Below are 19,984 nucleotides of genomic sequence, written 5' to 3' on the forward strand. Positions count from 1 at the left end.
CCTGCACTGGGAGTCCAATTCTGACCGTCTAGGAGGGTCACTTTCTCTGGCAGCCAAATGAGGCACTCTCAAAGGAAATTAGAGATGTATATCATAGGACTACTCGTCATCAACATTATGTGCCATGTCGTATGACATGGGTGATCATGGTCTTCCATTTGTCTTTAATCTACTTATTCTTTTCTCTATCCATGACCACAACTGCTCTTGGCAAATTTTCCTACTGAAGTGGTTTGCCATTGCCTTCTTTTGGGCACCTCAGCCATTATCAATACTCTTCAGAGGTTGTCTGCCAGGCGTCAGTGGTCACATAACCAGGACTTTTGATATGCACCAGTTGCTCATACGACCATCTACCACCTCCTCCCATGGCTTCATGTGACCCTGATCAGGGGGATAAGCAGGTGCTACACCTTGTCCAATAGTGACCTGCAGGCTAGCAGAGGCGAGGAGCACCTTACACCTCCTTTGGTAGAGATGTATCTCCACCCTGCCACCAATAGGACTAATACAGTTGTATAATTCAGTAAGAGTGGAGGCCTATAATCAGCAATACGCCAGTGCTGTAGTGGCATTACCACCGGCCTTCAAGAGGAGTGGTCCCGGGTTCGAATCTGGCCAACTCCTTGCACGCTTTCCATCCGTATTGGGCTGAGCGTTGAGCTAGCAACTCGGCCTTGTGAAAAACAGACAAGTGCTAAGGAAATGGCTAGGTTGCCACCCAAAGCACCACAAGGCGCGGAAAGGAACAACAACAATTAGCAATTAACTTTCTTTTCTTCCAATCCAGTGGGATACATTTGGTGTTCACAATGTGGCCTCCTCTACATTGGAGAAACTGGATACAGATTAGGTGATGGCTTTGGCAGAACCTGTGCTCAGTGTGCAAGGGTGATTTTGAGCTTCCTGCTGTCTGCCACTTTAATTCTCCAGTCCACTCCCATTCTGACCTGTCTGTGGCCCCTCCACTGCTATAGTGAAATGCAGCATTAACAAGAAGAACATCTTCCACCTGGGCATTTTGTTACCTTGAGAATGAATATTGTACTTACTAACTTCAGGTAAAGTTCTCTCTCATCATTTCCCATTGCCCTGCCTATATGCCTTTCTCACTCCATTCCTTTAAGAGTGTCTTATTAGCAGTCAGTATTCATGTTATTTATCACCTGATCTGTCTTCATCCATCTCAATCAGATCTTCTGTCTTACACCTCACCCCTCTCATCAACTCTGCTTTGAAAACCGCAAACTTTCCTAGATCTAAGGAAATGTCCCTGACTGTGTTCTCTTTCCACAGATGCTGGCTGACTGGCTGAGTTCTTTGACTTAGTTTCTGATTCGCTGCCCACATATCTCCTTCTGTAGCCCCATGTCAAACTTTATTTGCTGATGCATCTGTTAAATGTGTACTCTGCTAGAAGTGCCATAAGACAGTGAAAGTGTGAAGTATATCAGAGGATGCCAGTGATGTACATTAGAGAGTTCCAGTGAGAATTCGGGGTGTTTCAGAGATTTAAATTGAGGTGTTATTTGAGTGCTATATTAATGAGTGTGTCTTTTAATCTCTTCCGTGTTGCTTCAGGTGGGCGAAGGGAGGCCAGCTACTGCGGGGAGTTCAGGGTGACACTTACGAGACGATTGTGGACTACAGCTTCTTCACAGAGCCTGTGTCTTGCGCTGTGTCCAACCCACTGGGAAGTACAAACATCAGCCGAACTGTCGATGTTTACTGTAAGGAACCCTTCATTCATCATTCCTCAGCATCACAACTTTCTGTGCTTTCAGCACTGGAGATTTCCCTAGTGTCACAGTCCTCAGTCATTAGAACCTCCAGTATTTAGTTGCTCATAATTCTTCATACTTCCAACAGTCTCAGGAGGAATTGTAATTACTCCCAGCTTTCCTCAGTCCCATCATCTCCTGGGTCTCAGAGATTCCCCTGTTATGTTTCAGCCTCTCTCAAACATAAAATTCCATCACTCCTGTTTACTTTCAACATCACTCTCCCCATCTTGACTAATTTCCCAACTGCCAGTTACTCACAAGCTTCCAGCTCTCATTCACTACCCACCTTCTAAAATGGAGTCACCACAAATGCCCCAATCATTAATCACAACCGATTTCTTAACTGTCAGTCACTCTTAATAAATCTCCCAACCCTCTCAGGTCACCATCAGTCTCCAAGTTTCCAAACACTTTCAAGTTTCCAAATTCTAGACATTCCCAATCAACCAATTCTCAGCTATTCTTTAAGCTCCAAATTTCCTGATTTTCCCTTGCTTCTAACTTCCAATCACACTAAATCTCCCAGGCACTAGTTCTTCCCAAGTTCCTAGCTCCAAGATAATCTAATATCCCAACTGCCAGTCATCCCAATCTTCCAAACAATTATTCCTAAATTCCCAGACACTCCTTCTCTCTCAATTCCCAGTCACTGACAATCTCCTAAATCGCTCTTCAATTTTTCACTCATTCTTAGTCCAACTTCTAGTAACTCCAAAGCTACTTCTCACCCATTTCCAAATCTCCCAATTTCATCATACCTAATAACTAAACTCTCAGTCATTTCCATTTCCCCAGTTACAATTCATTTGTAATCTCCATCCTTCACAACACTCTGTCACTCTCAATACCCAACTCACGTTCACTCCCACTCTCCACTTACTGGAAATCTCTCATTTTCCAATTATTTCATGAGCAAACCTCAGTTTTTCCTGATCTCACAAGCCCAAGTCATCCTGAGAAAGAGAATCATACAGCTTGGAAACAGGCTATTCGGCCCATCACATCCACACCAAACCAAAGGGCACCCATGCCAGTCCCCACCACTTAGCTCATTGCCTTCAATGCATTGGTGATTCAAATGCTTGTGTAGATATTTCTTAAATGATCTCATGACTCTGCTTCTACAACTCTCTCTAGCAGTGTGTCCCAGGTGCCTCCTCATTGGTGAAAAAGCCCCCTCTCAGATCCCCTCCAAAACTCTTTCCCCTTACCCTAAATCCATGCTCTCTAATTTTATCTATCTTTGACATGGAAGAAGCTTCACTGCATTCTCCCCTAATAAGTTTATATTCTTCATTCATATCCCCACTTTAACTGCTCCATTCCAGGACGAACAGATTGAGCCTCTCCGGTCTGTCCTCAGAACGGAACTACTCCATTCCAGGCAACATCTTGGTGAATGTCCTCTGCAGCCTCTCCAGCACTATCACATCCTTCCCAAGTGCGGTGACTAGAATTGCTCACAGGTCTGACCAATGTTTTATAAAGTTGGAGCATAGCCTCTTGCTCTTGTATTCAGTGCCCTGACTAATGAAGACCACTATCCCATATGCCTTGTGAACCACATTATCTACCTGTGCTGCCACCTTTAAGGATTTTTGGACCTATACACTAAGGTCTTTCTGTTCTCCAATACTCCATTGGACCCTGTTATTCATGTCCTATTCTCATTAGTGTTCCCAAAATGCATTAACTGATACTTATCAGGGTTAAATTCCACCTGCCATTTCTCAGCCTATTTCACCAACACATGAGTATCACCCCAGCATAAGCCATCCTTCCAAACTGTGAACAATTCCTCAAATCTGCCTGTAATCTGTGAACTTACTGGATCATGCCGCCTACATCAGCATCCAAATCATTCACATATAGTAGAAACAACAAGGATCCCAGGTCCAATCCCTCTGGAACAGACATCCAATCAGAAAAACAACACTCTACTTTTAACCTCAGTCTCTGTTGTCAAGTCGGTTTTGGATCCAATTCACTAACTTACCCTGGATTCCAAGGACTTTAAGTTTGAACTATTGTATTTGGGACCTTGTCAAAGGTCATTCTAGAGTTCCATGTAAAACACATCTACTTCACTGTCCTCATCAATATATTATATTATCTCTTCAATTAATCAGATTAGTTTCATAGTATCTGCCCATGACAAAGCCATGCTGGCTGCCTCTGGTCAGTGTTTGCTTTTCAAATGATAATTAATCCTGTCCCTCAGAGTGTTTTTTTTCAATAATTTCCCTTGCGTTGATGTTAGTTTCATAGGTCTGTAACTACTTTTGTCTATAGCCTGTTTTAAAAAGGGGAACCGCATTTGTTGTCATCTGGTACCTTGATTTGTGTCTAACGAAGATGTAAAAATCTCAATTTGAGCACCAGTATTCACTTCCTGTGCCTCCAATTGAATCCTGGGATAAGTCTCATCTGGCCCTGGGGTTTTAGCCCACTTAAAGCACGAAGTACCATCTCTTTACTAATGGATATGCACAATCATTTCATCTTCCACTTAGCGGAGTCCTACAACAACAAAGTCCAGTTCCTATGTGAATGCTAATGAAAAGAATTTATTCAGGACCTCATCTATACCTCAGGGTCCACACAAAGTCTGCTCCTGTTGTCCCTCATGTGCTCTACTGTTTCCCTAGTTATTCTTTTGCCCTTAGTACACCTACAGGGTGCCTTTAGATTTGCCATAATCCTATTTACCTGTACTTTTATGTAGCCCCTTTAGTCTTCTCAATTTACTTAAGTGCCTCCCAACACATTTTAAACTCTTGAAAGCCCCCCTTTGTCTTTAGTTTCGTACACCTGCCATATGCATTCTTTCATCTTTTTGTCCATCCCTTTATATCCCTTGACATCCTGGATTCCCTGTAATTGTTACCCTTGGCTTTCACCCTTACAGGAAGATGATGTTGGATGTGAATTTGCATGATTTCACCTTTGAATTGTGCAGATATGGACTTACCAGCAAGTAATTTCTCCCAGTCTACCTCTGTCATTTTAATGAAATTGGCAGCCCCAATTTAGAAGTTTTATTCCTGGTACATCCCTATTTTTTTCATACCTTCTTTGAAATCTACAGAATTATGGTCACTATCTGGTTGAGGAAGTTATGTTAGCCACATTTAAGAGACATTTAGACAAGTATGTGGATAGGAAAATGTCAGAGGGATATGAGTCAAATGTGGGCAAATGGAACTGGTAGTAGTAGTAGTCCCATTTAGTCAGCATGGATGAGTTGAGCTGAAGAGCCAGTTTCCAAATGTATTAGTCTATGATTCTTTGGCTATCTCCAGAATGATCTGTCACTGACACTCCCTCCCCTTGTCCAATTGCATTCCCCGAGACAAAGCCCAGCAATATTCCTTCCCGCGCTGGTTTATCTACACACTGTATCAAAAAGTTCTCATGGGACATCTGAAAACTTCCACCCACCTGAGTCTTTTATACTCAGTTAATATTCAGGAAATTGAAATCGTTTCATAGAAACATAGAAAGCCTACATCACAATATAGGCCACAATGCTGTGCTGAACATGTACTTAATTTACTTCCTTTCATACTATAACCCTATTTTTGTTACATCTCTCTGCTATTTGCCAATATCTCTGGTCTTCTATCTCCTGTTGAATGTTAGGAGGTCTGCAATACACACCAATTAATAGAAGTGACAAAAGCCTTTTTGCTCTTAATCTTACCTGTATGGTCTTATTTGACCACCATTCGAGGATATCCTCCCTCAATGCTGAAATAATGCATTCCTTGATTAACTGTGCAAAACCACCATCTCTTTTCCATCTCCCCGTCTCACCCAAAAATTTCTATACCATGGGACACTGAGTTTCTATTCATGCCAATCTTTCAATCGTGTCTTCATGATGGCAATGATACTGTAAATCCACGTGTTAACAAGAACTGTTTGAGTTCTCTACCTTACAGATTAGGCCCCTTGCATTAAAATAGATGCAGCGTAGTTTTTTGTTCCTTTCTGTACCTGCACTGCCTACTAGTTTAACTAACTCTTTCTTCTCTAGGTTATTATATGCATCCCCCCAACTGAAAATTTGTTCTCATATCCCTTCCCATGCCAACTCAATTCAAAACCTTCTCCAAAAGTACTAGTATACCTCCCCACAAAGATATTGGTCTCATTCCAGCTTGGGCACAACCAACCTTGCTTGTACAGGCCCTACCTTGCCCAGAAATGTTCTCAAAGATCCAGGAGCCTAAAGCCCATCCTCCAGCCTATTCCCTTCATTGAACATCCTTCTGTTCCTATATTTGCCCTCTGTGGGACCAGAAGCAATCAGAGATTGCAACCTTTGAAGTCCAGCTCAGTAAATGACTACCTAGCTCCCTAAACTCATGTTGAGAACCTTACCCCTTCTCCTACCTATACTACCAGTCTCAGTCTTCTTGTTCCCGTCCCTTCCCTCTTTCAACTCTCAAACACTCCTGACTTCAATGCACTCCCAATCTCTCAAACTTTAGCCATGCTCTGCTTTCCAACTTCCAACCATTCCCAGTCTTCAGTCCAGGACTCCAAGTTCCAATCACTTGCATCTTCCTAATTCACAATCATGCCCAGCCTCCCAAATCTCACAAATTCCAGTTATTGCCAGCTCCCAGTCTCCGATCACCAATCTTCAAAATCCAGTCTCAATTAGTTACTCAACTCTTTATCTCTTCCGGTATCCCAGTCCTGTTAATCCACAACTCCCAACGCTCAAATTCCAGTCATCTCCTAGTCTCTTCACTGTCGATCATTTGCCATGTTAGACTGGAACTGCACAATGCCATTCCAATTCCCATTCTGCTTCTAGTGAGTCTTTGAAAGACAAGTCTAAATTGACCCCTTCTCTGTCCTTGTCCAGTGTATGTTTGTATTCTCTCATGTATGCAGTTTCCTTTAGAGCCCTTGAGTATAACTTTGTGCTTTAAACCTTAGTATTGTGCTCTGAAAAAGTACCTCAGCCCTCACATTGTTTCACAGGTGTCAACACCCTGAGGCAGTAGATTGTGTCCCTGGGCAGTCTGTTGGCTTCTCATCACACTCTCTGCTTTCCGATCTAACCAAGTCTGTTGCCTTCATTACTCAACCAGCCCTTACACTTGGTTGAAAAGATTTGGGATGTAGGGGAAGTATTGATGCTAACCAATGGCAGATTCTGGCTTCTACCCCCTTCCTTACCAATCCTGATGAAGGAATTCAGTCCAAAATGCCAACTGTTTATTCCACCCCCTCCCCATAGGCGCAGTCTGACCTGCTGAATTCCTCCTGTATTTTGCACGTGTACTCCTCCCAAGTTTCCCAGATACTGGGTATATATCTCCAGTATCAAATTCTCTCTGATAATTACTTCTTTGAACTGCCCCAACCCAATGAAGGCTTCATATACAATTGCAGCTGGGATCTCATAGCAGAGTGGAGCAGGCCTGTTCTTCACCTCCTCTCACACCTCATCTCTTTTTGCTTGTGCAGTCGGACCTAGGCTGACATCCGAACCTCAGTCCCTGGCCGTGGACTTGGGGTCAAGCGCCGTTTTTAACTGTGCCTGGACTGGAAACCCATCTCTCACCATAGTGTGGATGAAGCGAGGCTCTGGGGTGGTGAGTACTGTGTCTGGTTTCAGTCAGGGGCAAGCAACCTTCCTCTCCTCACCTCCCCACTCCATACCTCTGGGTAAACAAAGCCACAGATGTAATGTGGAGAGACCAAGCAGACCACAAATTCTGCAGCCCTCAAGGGCATCCCTCAGCTATATTTTCATTGTAATTAGAATGCTCATGCAATGTTTTTTATTTTTGGTATTAATTCCAGGGATGCATGCATAACTGGTATATCAGTTTCCGCAAATTGCCCTTGAGAGACTATTGGTGAGCTGCCTGTTGTATATGATGTGTAAAAGTCACCACATGTTTTTACAGTGACAATTGGCTGTGATTTATGCCAAGGTCAGGCTGACATCTACATTGCTGAATGTGTTTCTTTTTCAAAAGCCTTTAGGGCAAGTAGCCTACAGTGCCAGTATTAGAAAATCAAGATAAAACTGCAAAGCTGGAAATCTGAAATAAAACCAGAAAATGCTGGAAACACACACTGAATCAGGCAGGAGCTATGGAGATCTCTCAGCTGGCCATATGTTCTTACTTTTGTCTTCCTTTATTTGCTCGCTCTCACCTGCTAGACATTTCCTGATCAGCTAGACAGCATGCCATAAGACCATAAGACATTGGAGCAGAATTAGGTCATTCAGCCCATCGATTCTGTTCCATCATTTGATCATGGCTGATCAAGTTCCCTCTCAACCCCGTTCTCCAGCCTTCTTCACATAACGTTTCACGTGCTGACTTATCAAGAATCTTATCAATGAGTTCCCTCTGGCTGAAGGTGTTTCTCCTCATCTCCATTTTAAATGGACATCCCTTTATTCTGAGGCTGTGCTCTTTGGTCCTAGACTCCCCTACTATGGGAAACACCATCTCCACATCCACTCTATCTAGGCCTTTCAACATTTGATAGGTTTCAATCAGATCCCCCTCCTTCTTCTAATCCTGCACAAGGACTCGCAAGTCCTATTGCACACAGATTTTTTTTCTCCCCATATAGAAAATAGTCTATACTTTTACTCCTTTTATCAAATACATGACCATACACTTCCTGACACTGAATTCCATCTGCCACTTCTTTGCCCAATCTCCCTACTTACCTCCTCCACTCCTCCACTTACCTATGTATCATCTACTAACATGGCCACAAAGCCATCAATTCCATCATCCAAATCATTGACATATAACTTGATAAGAAGTGCTTCCATCACCAAACCCTGCAGAACTCCACTGGTCACCGGCAGCCAACCAGAAAAGGCTCCTTTATTCTCATTCCTTGCCTCCTGCCAATCAGCCAATCTTCTATCCATGCTAGGATATTTCCTGTAATACCATGGGCTCTTATCTTGCTAAGCAGACTCATGTGTGGCAGCTTGTCAAAGGCCTTTTGAAAATCTTAAGTACATTACATCCACCAATTCTCCTGTGTTGAAGCAACACACACAAAATGCTGGAGGAACTCGGCAGGCCAGGCAGCATCTATGGAAAAGAGTAAACAGTCGCTGTTTCGGGCCGAGACCCTTTGTGTGTTTTGCTTGGATTTCCAGTATCTGTAGCCTTTCTCGTCTTTCTCTTTTGTCTATCCTGCTTGTTATTTCCTCAAAGAATTCCAAGGGATTTATCAGACAAGATATTCCCTTAAGGAAACCATGCTGACCTGGCCTATTTTATCATGTGCCTCCAAATACCGCAAAACCTCAGACATAACAATCAACATCTTCCCAACCACTGGGGCTAGGCTAACTGGCCTATAATTTCCTTTCTTCTGCCTCCCGTCCTTCTCAAACAGTGGAGTGATATTTGCAATTTTCCAGTTCTCAGAACCATGCCTGAATCTAGTGATTCTTGAAAGACCATTACTAATGACTCCATAATCTCTTCAGCTACCTCTTTCAGACTCGTATGTAGTCTATCTGGTCTGGGTGACTTACCTACCTTCAGATCTTTCAGCAATAGCAACTGCACTCATTTCTGCCCCCTCTCGAATTTCCGGCATATTACTAGTATCTTCCACAGTGAAGACTGATGCAAAATACTTACGCAGTGTGTCTGCCACTTCCTCATCCCTCAGTACTAGCTCTCCAGTGTCAATTTCCAGCAGTCCAATATCTACCTTCGCCTCTCTTTTACACCTTACAGATCTGAAAAACCTTTTGATATTCTTTTTGATATTATTGGTTAGTTTACCTTCATATTTCATCTCTTCACTCCTTATGACTTTTTAGTTGCCTTCTATTGGTGTATGAAAGCTTCCCAATACTCTAACATCCCACTAATTTTTCATCTATTTTATGCTCTCCCTTTGCCTTACACATTGGCTTTGACTTCTCTTGTCAGCCATGGTTGTGTCATCCTATCTTTAGAATCGTTTTTCTCCTTAAGGATGTATCTATCCTGCCCCTTCTGATTTGCTCCCAGAACCTCCAGCTATTGCTGCTCTGCTGTCTTCTCTGTTCATGTCCCTTTCCAATCAGCTTTGGCCAGCTCCTCTCTCATACCTCTGTAATACCCTTTACTCCACTGTAATACTGTTATAGCTGACTTTAGCTTCTTCCTCGTAACTTGCAGGGAGAATTCTATCATATTATGATCACTACTTCCTAAGGGTTCCTTTACTTTAAGCTCCCTAATCAAATCCAGTTTATTACATAACACCTAATCCAGAAAAGCAGATCCCCTAGTGGGCTCAACCACAAGCTACTCTAAAAAGCCATCTCATGGACATACTACAAATTCTCTCTCTCTGGATCCAAAATTACCACCAACCTGATTTTCCCAATCTACCTGCATATTGAAATCCCTCATGACTATCGTAACATTGTCCTTTTGACATGTCTTTTCTACCTCCTGTTGTAATTTGTAGCCCACATCCTGTCTACTGTTCAGAGGTCTGTATATAACCCCTATCAGGGTCTTTTTACCCTTGCAGTTGCCCACAATGTTTCTACATCTTCTGATCCTATACCACCTCTTTCTAGGGATTTGATTGCTAATGTCAGCACTGATCATCACCCAGTGCTCACCCACATTAGCAACATGATACACAGAAAGGAGCTTAATAATCTATGCTTAATAACTGGCTAATCATTTATCCTGTAATAGACATTACATCGCAGTCTTCTTTGCAACATAGACTAACTTGCATTTTCTCTTTCTGAATTCTGATGAAGGGTTTTGACTTGAAACATTAGCTGTTTCTCTTTTCAAAAAAAGCCGCTTGACCTGCTGAGATTTTCCAACATCTTCTGGTTTTACTTAGCCCCAGCAAAATCCACTGCTCACTATCTGCAGTGCATTGTATGTGGGTGCACTGAGTATTTGTGTATCAATGATATGCCTTTCGATATACTTGTTGTGTCAGCCACTGCTATTACTTGAGTATGGTTCTCAATGAGTGAAGAACATTTGGTAAGAAGTTGTACCATAAACTCTTGCCCCAACAGTGATATTGCAGTTCCTGCAGAGCCTAAACTGTGCATTTCATTTCTCTCACACTTTGTTGTAATGTTTGAAGGCAGGAGCTGTACTGACTCATTGATAGGAGATGGGGACAGTCTCTAGGTTAATGATGAGAACCCACACATTAAGAGGGGTCATAATGAGTTGGGAGGCTCACTGATTAATGGAACGGCACCATGGTGTGTAATAATTGGGTGAGTTTCTGATTCAGATGCATTAGTAATGTAACTGCAGCCAAATAGTCCAAGTGAAAATCCAAGAAAATGCAGACACTGAAATTCTGAAATAAAAACAAGAAAATGCTGGAAACACTCAGCAGGCCAGGCAGCATCTGTGGAGAAAGAAACCAGTTAACCTTTCAGGAGTGGGGTCCTTCATCAGAAATGAAGCAAGAGTTAAACAAGTTAGTCAAGACAATAAGACCATAAGACATAGGAGCAGAATTAGGCCATTCAGCCCAATGCTCCACCATTCGATCATGCCTAATTTATTATCCCTCTCAACCCCATTCTCCGGCCTTTACCCCATAACCTTTGCCACCCTTACTAATCAAGAACCTATCAACCTCTACTTTAAATATACCTAATGACTTGGCCTCTACAGTTGTCTGTGGCAATGTATTCCACAAATTCACTACCTTCTGCCTAAAATAATCCCTTCTCATCTCTGTTGGAAACATTCTCTTCATGTCCACATTATCAATATTCAATAGGTTTCAATGAGATCCCCCCTCAGTCTTCTAAACTCCAGCGAGTACAGGTACAGAGGCATGAAATGCTCCTTATATGTTCATCTTTTCATTCCTGAGATCATTCTCATGAACCTCCTATGCACCCTCTACAATTCCAGCATATCCTTTCTTAGATATCCAGTCTACCCAGCTGAAAAATGGGTGCTGGCAAAAAAACGCAGGGGGTCAACCTCACAATAGACTGGCGTCCTATCCGGTGGGGAGTCTCGTACTCTCAGTCACTTCATGCCACAGAAACCGGCATAAGTACAAGCCTGATGGGCCACAAAGGCTCGGGACAGGACTTTGACTTTCTCAGATAAGGGACTCAAAACTGCTCACAACACTGCTCACAAGTGTGGTCTAGCCAATGCCTTATAAAGCCTCAACATTACATCCTTGCTTTTATGTTCTAGTCCTCTCGATATGAATGCTAAATTGAAATTGCCTTCCTTACCACCGACTCAACCTGTAAGTTAACCTTTAGGGGATCCGTAGTAGGGCTCCCAAGTTCCTTTGTACCTCTGAATTTGCATCCAGTTTAGAAAATAGTCTGCACCTTTATTCCTTTCACCAAAATGCTTGACTGTGCATTTCTCTCTGCTATATTCCATTTGCTACTTCTTTGCCCATCCTCCTGATATGTCCATTTCCTTCAACAGACTCCCTACTTCTTCAACACTGCGTGCCCCTCCACCTATCTTTGCATCATCTGCAAACTTGGCAACATTGCCATCAATTCCATCATCCAGATTAATGATACATAATGTGAGAAAAAGCAGTCCCAACACCGACCCCGGCAGAACACTTCTAGTCATGCTTTGTCAGTCAAGATTTCCCCTTAAGGAGACCATTCTGCCTATTTTTCCATGTGTTTCCAAGTACCCTGAAACCTCATCCTTAACAAATGCCTCCAACATCTTCCCAACCACTGAAGTCAGGCTAGCTGGACTATAATTTCTTTTAACTGTCTCACTTATCAAAGAGTGGAATGACATTTGAAATTTTCCACTCCTCAGGAACCATTCCAAAGTCTAGTGATTCTTGAAAGAATATTACTAATGCCTCCACAATCTCTTCAGTTACCTTTTCAGAACCTTGGCGTGTAGTCCATGTGGTCCAGGTGACTTATCTATCTTCAGAGCTTTCAGAATCCCAAGCATCTTCTACTTAGTAATAGCAACTACATTCACTTCTGCCCCTGATACTCTCAAATTTCTGGCATATTGCTGGTGTCTTCCATAGTGAAGACTGACACAAAATACTTATTGAGTTTATCCACTACTTCTTTGCCCCCATTACTACCTCTCTAGCATAATTTTCCAGCTGTCTGATGTCACCTCTCTTTTACTCTTTATGTATCTGAAAAAACTTTTGGTATATTCTTTTATATTATTGGCTAGCTTTTTTCATCTTTTACATTTTCTCTCCTTATTGCTTTTTAGTTGACTTTTGTGGGTTTTTAAAAGCTTCCCAAACCTCTAGCTTCCCATTAATTTTTTGCTATTTTATATGCCTTCACTTTTGACTTCATGGGGTCTTTGACTTATCTTGTCAGCTATGTTTGCCTCATCCCTCCATTTGAATGCTTCTTCTTCTCTGGTATTAACCAATCCTGCACTTCCAAATTACTCCCAGAATCTCCCAGCATTGCTGCTCTGTCTCCTTCTAATCAACTTTGGCCAGCTTCTCTCTCATATGCCACCGTAATTCCCTTTGCTCAACTGTAATAGTGATACATCTGATCTTAGCATCTCCCTCTCAAGCTGCAGGGTGAATTACATCATATTATGATCACTGTCTACTAAGAGTTCCTTTACCTTAAGCTCACTAATCAGATCAGGTTCACTACATAACATCCAATCCAGAAATGCCTTTTTGCTAGTGGGCTCTGCCAACAACTTCTCTGAAAAGCTATCTCTTTGGCATTCTACAAATTTGTTCTCTTGGGATCCAGCACCAATCTGATTTTCCCAATCTACTTGTGTTATATACTTAATATTTCAGTAATATTTGAGTAATCTTGTAAATATATTGTTTGATTTATTGTTGTTTATGTTATTCATTGTGGTTATATGTAAAAATACATGAATTGCATACATCATGTGATACATGCACGTCCCACTAAAGTAAAGAACAAACTAAGACCTATTGGTCTTACATGTTTTTCTTTAAATTAGTTTTGATGTTTTGAAGTCACAAAATATAACACTCTGCATATTGAAATCCCACATGGCCATCACAACATTGCCCCTTTTACATGCCTTTTCTATCTCCCGTTGTAATTTGTATCCCGCATCCTGGGTACAGCACTGCCTACTAAAGGTCTTTTTGCCCTTGCAGTTTATTAACTCTACCCAAAAGGATTCTACATCTTCTGATCCTATGTCAATTCTTTCTAAGTATTTGAATTCATTTTTTACCAACAGAACCACCCACCACCTCTGCCTACCTTCCTGTCCTTTTGATGTAATGTGTATCTTTGGAAATTAAGCTCCTAACTAAGATCTTCTTTCAACCTCTGTTCTGTGATGCCCACGTATACCTGTCAAACTCTAACTGTGCTCCAAGATCATCTACCTCATTCTGTATACTGCGTACATTCAAATATAACAACTTCAGTCCTGTATTCATCGCCGTTTTCAATTTTTTCTCCATGTTACTGGAAGTTAAATTCTTATCCCTTTCTAAATTTCTTGTCCTTTTTTTATTCAGGAAACTTTCATAACCTCTCCTGCACTACCCTTCCCTTTTACTTTATCCTCACTTTTCCAAATTGTTGGACCCACCCCCCCCCCCAACTATTTGGTTTAAAGGCCTATCTACAGCCCTAGTTATTCAATTCACTAGAACCCAGGTCCCAGCACAATTCAGGTGGAGCCCATTCTATCGGAACAGCTCCCTCCTTCCCCAATACTGGTGCCAATGTCCCACAAGTTGAAATCCACTTCTTCCACACCAATTTTTGAGCCAAGCATTTAGTTTCCTGATCCTATTACTTGTTCAAGTTTGCACATGGCTCAGGTAACAATCCACAGATTATTACCTTTTTGGTTCTGCATTTTAATTTAGTTTCTAGCTCAAATTGCCTCAGCAGAACCTTTTTCCTTGTTCTTCCTCTGTCATTGGTACCCACATGGCCCATGAAAGCTGGATCTTTTCCTTCCCACTTACAAATTCCTCTGCAAGTCAAATGAGATGTCCCGGTTACTAGGTAGTCAACGTCACCTTTAGGACTCTCAATCCTTGCAACAGAGAATTGTGTCTATTCCCAACTACAACTAGAGTTTCCTTCTCTCCCCCCCACCTCTTGAATTGCTCCTTGAACCATGGTGCCTAGGTTAGGTTGCTCATCCTTCCTACAGCCCCCACTTTTATCCTCACAGGGAGCAAGAATCTCAGACCTTTTGGGCAAGCTCAAGAGTGGAGGCTCCTCCAGCACTGTCTCTAGTCAAGGCAGCAGAGGAGGCCTGGAAGGAAAGTGGAGAGATAAAAGAGAATTTCCTGAGCTAGGATAATGACATTCTTCACTCTGAGCCAAAAGACAAGGGCTTTAAGTCCCATGGTAGAGATCTGAACACTGTCTGTAGGCCTATCTGAGCCTGTCCATGTGGGAAGTTGCATCTGTCCTTAACCTTCTGAAAGGTGGGACTCCATCAGTGAGGCACCATACTTCAGTTGAGAGCAAGCTAGCTTTAATGGAATCCTTCTAGGGCACTGAATCACGATCGGTGAAGGATTATCAGGGCATCAGCATGGAACTGCAGGAGACAAGCTGGCTGGTTAGCTTTCGGTGACCACACCGTCAAAGAAACAAGATTCTTTGTCACATCTTAAAATCAGGAGATGCCCTGTATAAAATATACCCATTTCATTTGTTTCCTTTACCTCTTTATAACAGTGATGATACGATACTGACAGGGGCTTACTACAACTTTAGTCAATTAGCTGCTTGTCTTTTGTAACTGACGTGCTGCTCAATAGCTCCCCATGTGTACTCATGTTGAAGGAAGTATGTAACATTAATGCCCTGTTATGGAGTTTGAATTATAATCTTGAACTTACAAATTGCCTTGCACATGACCAACCTCACACAGATGATGCAACCCTTTCATGTGTACTCACAGTTGTCGTGTGCAAAGCACAGCGGGCAGCCACACAGCAAGATCCCATAAGCAGCCAGTAAACAGTTATTCCTGCTTGTGTTGATGGAGGAGTAGTCACAATACAGAAGCTGGTGGTGCACCAGTCTCTGTGCAGGAGACAGGGCCTGAGATTGACATGTGGGAGAAGTGACACAGCATGGGACTGGCACAGGGATGTGGGGGTGGGGGGGTTGTCCAAGGCAGGTACCCCCCTCCCCAAGTGATCCCACCTCTCACTAAAAGAATCAAAGGCAGTGCAGGACTCCCACCTGCGGCAAAAGACACTGAAAGCCTCCCAGATATTGTGGCACCCTAGTGTCTGCACACCTGGTGTGAAGCCACATGCCCCCACCCCCCCCCCATTACACCACCTCAACCTCACTCATAGTACTTCACCCTCCCCCACCATCCCTTGCATTTTCTCACCCTTCTCTCAGCCTCTCACCATCCCCCAGCCTCTGCACCTCCATCACCCTCCCTTAACTGCCTCAGACTCACTCAGACTCCCCCGCCCTTCCACAGCCTCCTCTGCCCTCCCTCACCCTCCACACCCACACCGTCTCCCCCCCACCCCCTCACTGCCTTGACCCCACTCAGTCACCTCTCCTGGTCCAGGCCATGATTCACAGCCCAGCAATTCCACATAGAGCCGACAGCAGGAGCTCTGGACTGGTACCACACATGGAGTTGGGAATGGGATCTATGGACCAGTCCCATGTGGAGCAGAGGGGCAGACCATAGACCGGCCCCTGACAGTGCAGAGCGCAGGCTCTCTGGACAGGCGCCATGCCACCTGATGAAGCTGCAGCTTCTCCGCCCTGTAAACTGACCGGAACTGGAAGAGTCACATGAGCACCGGTGGCTCAATAGACCAGGTGTATCTGCTGAAGCAGGGCCTGGAACACCTCACTGACTCCTGAACCGAGGCAGAAGATCAGCCAGTACCTCTGGCAGCAATGTGGCTTTTGCTGAGAAAGAGTGCCAAGGACAGATGGGCCCTGGGGAGACTAAGATGGCGTCACTTCCTGCCACACCTTCCACAGGAGATGGGCCTGTATTATCCTGCAGCTACTGTCCATCTGATGGAATAGAGAGTCAAGACAGACTAGGGTAAGGAAACGGGAACTGTGACCATGGCCTTGCTGAATGATGCGCTAGGTTCGATGGGCTGAGTGCTGTTGCTACCCCTCCTGCTCTGATGTTCCTGTATCACTCACTGCCACTGATGAGGTGATGGCCCAGAGGGGGAGTAGAGGGCAGCCACAGGCATTAAACAAGAAAATAACTCATGATGCCGCTCTAATGACCATTGACCTCTGACCCCTGCCTCCTTTAGGTTCTCAGCAATGATAACACCATGGTTCTGAAGGCCGTCACCCAGGAGGACGCTGGGAAGTACGTCTGCAGGGCTGTTGTACCACGAGTTGGCGCCGGGGAGAGGGAAGTCAGCCTGACGGTCAACGGTAAAGCACTCGATTGTTCACAGCTTGCTCTTCGGCAGTGTACTGAGCCTCACTGTGGTTGTTAACGAACAGACGCACGCACACACACACACACACTCACAATATGTGCCCTTAGTTATGCAGGTACATTTACAGAGACAAGAGAAGGCATCAACCATGGAATTTCAGCTGAAGATAATACAGACACCAGTGCAAATCTAATGATGCATGGGAACAGACACATGCATGAACTGAAGTAGTTTGGGTCAACCCTTAGATCAGCCCTGAACTGGATGATGGTCTGTGGCTCAGTGAAGTGTGTGTATCGTGCTATTTTCACCTGAGGTCCCTCAGTGACACACTTCCCAAAAGTGGTTCTGATTCAGCGTTAATTTGCAGCAGCAGTGATGCAATATCAAAGCACTTTAAGATGCTAGGTAATTTGCGACCAAGTCCAAATGTTCTCCTTGAAGAAGGATAAAAGCAAAGTTTCACCATTCAGATTGATTTTAAATGACGTCTTGGAAGGCAATTAGGTTCCTGTGGAACAAAACAGCAAATCACCAGAAACACTGAGTGGGGCTTTTTAATGCCAGCCTGGGAATTTGTACTGAGCTGTAATCTTGTCAGCACTTCATCCCCGTCAACTGAAACCGCCCTCGCTCCTTCCCGCCCACCAACACATCTTCTCTGATGAAAGAGTAGCTGCCAGTTTGTCCATTGCACATTGTGTGTGCAATTACCCTTTAAAATATTCATTAAAATGCAAATTTATTTCAATTAGACCACTAATAAACAGCAATTATATTCAACATAATTATGTGTGGAGCTTGCACTGATGTTGCTTGCTCATTTGGGAAGGGTGTATTACAAGTAGGGCTGGAATGGATGAGTGGGCTAATTTAATAATGTTCTTCCATGGGTTAAATGTGTGATTTGTCTGTGTTTTGGATTTCAGGACCCCCCATCATCTCCAGCACGCAGATGCAACACGCTCTACAGGGGAAGAAGGGCCAAATCAAGTGCTTCATCCGCAGTACACCTCCTCCTGACCGAATAGTGAGTGACTCGGCAACTCAGACAGAGGCCTGTTAATACTCCCTCCATATTGCTGATTATTTCAGGGCACTGAGTGCGTGGAAACGGAGCACTGCCACCTGCATCTTCTGCACCATCCCAACTTGGAACTATACATGTCCCCACCTTCATCATCATTGGGTATAAATTCCAGAACTCCCTCCCCACAGCAGCGTGGGGCACCACCAGAGCAACTGCAGCTGTTCAAGAAGACAGCCCTCCACCGTTTTGTGAAGGCATTTAGGGACGGGCAATAAATGCTGGCCTTGCCAAAGTCATGCAGATCCTAATGCTGCATACAAAAAAATTGTAAAATAGCATAAATTTACTGTAAAATATCATTAAAAAGTCTGAACTTTACTGTCCGGGGGGGGGAGGGTGGTGGAACAGCTTGCATTATGTCTCAAAATACCCCCACACACTTTGCAGCCAATTAATTAAATTTTGACATGCCGTCACCATTGTATTATAGATTCTCAGCAGCCTGTGCTAATGACACTCCCAAAACTCCACTGCATTAAAGGAACGGTAATTAGGGCACCACAGCAGCGTAACAGTTAGCACAGGCCATCGTGCGTTTGGAGTTCAATTCCGATGTTGTCTGTTTTCCTCGTGACTGCATGTGCTTCTTCCAGGTGCTCTGGTTTCCTCCCTTAGTCCAAAGACATACTGGTTAGTAGGTTAATTGGTCATTGTAAATAGTCCTGTGACTAGTGTTAAAGAGGGGGGCTGCTGGGTGGCATGGCTTGTTGGGCTGGAAGGGCCTGTTCTGCTCTTTATCTCTAAATAATTAAAAAAAAACTTTCTCCAGCATCAGTGACTATGCCATCAGCAACCAGAACATGACACCTGAAACTTAAGACCATAAGACATAGGAGTTGAATTAGGCCATTTGGCCGATCGAGTCTGCCTCACTATTTAATCATGGCTGATCCTTTTCTTCCTCGCCTCAGTCTCACTGCCCGGCCTTCTCCCCATAACCTTTGATGCCGTGTCCAATCAAGAACCTGTCAAGCTCTGCCTTAAATACACCCAACGACTTGGCCTCTACAGTTGCCTGGGGTAATAAATTCCACAAATTCATGATCCTCTGGCCAAAGAAATTTCTCTGCATCTCTGTTTAAGTGGATGCCCCTCTATCCTGAGGCTGTGCCCTGGACTCCCCCCACCATAGGAAACATGCTCTCCACATCCACTCTGTCTAGACATTTTAACATCGAAAGGTTTCAATGAGATTCCCCCTCATCCTTCTAAATACCAATGAGTACAGACCCAGAACTACAAAACATTCCTTGTATGATAACCCTTTCATTAATTTCCTCTGAAACCTCCCCCTCTCCTTTTTAAGTTTCTCCTGTTCCTTTAACATAGGCAGCCATTTGGTCCTTTGTGTCTATGGAAGCTCTTAGAGCTATCCAAATCAATCCTATTCCCTACTTCAGTCTGTCCCACCCACTCTCTTGCAAGCTCATCAATTCTCAAATCTCCAGCTACCCTTTATCTAAGAGCAAATCACGGTAACCAAATAACCAACAAGCACATCTTTGGGATATGCGTGGAAACTGGAGCACCCGGAGAAATCAGAATCAGGTTTATTATCACTTACATTTATTGTGAAATTTGTTGTTTGCTGGCAGCACTATAGTGCATGGCATAAAAAAATTATTATAACTTAAAATACAAAGTAAATAAAGAAATCATGAAAAGAGGAATAGTGAGGTAGTGTTCATGG

The 19,984-nt window shown here is 43.5% G+C and overlaps 1 protein-coding gene across 2 annotated transcripts in view; it reads left to right on the top strand.

Annotated features, from left to right (window-relative positions):
* Nucleotides 1-19,984, top strand: part of kirrel3a (kirre like nephrin family adhesion molecule 3a) — a 693,875-nt gene that overhangs the window by 611,766 nt on the left and 62,125 nt on the right. For both annotated transcript variants that reach the window (XM_059957202.1, XM_059957203.1), the window contains exons 7-10: nucleotides 1,582-1,730; nucleotides 7,272-7,399; nucleotides 17,070-17,196; nucleotides 18,134-18,234. In XM_059957202.1, the coding sequence (XP_059813185.1) occupies nucleotides 1,582-1,730; nucleotides 7,272-7,399; nucleotides 17,070-17,196; nucleotides 18,134-18,234 (505 nt within the window). The remainder of the gene's footprint in view (nucleotides 1-1,581; nucleotides 1,731-7,271; nucleotides 7,400-17,069; nucleotides 17,197-18,133; nucleotides 18,235-19,984) is intronic.

The sequence above is a fragment of the Hypanus sabinus genome, chromosome X2, assembly GCF_030144855.1.
Source record: "Hypanus sabinus isolate sHypSab1 chromosome X2, sHypSab1.hap1, whole genome shotgun sequence".
NCBI classification, from domain to species: Eukaryota; Metazoa; Chordata; class Chondrichthyes; order Myliobatiformes; family Dasyatidae; genus Hypanus; species Hypanus sabinus.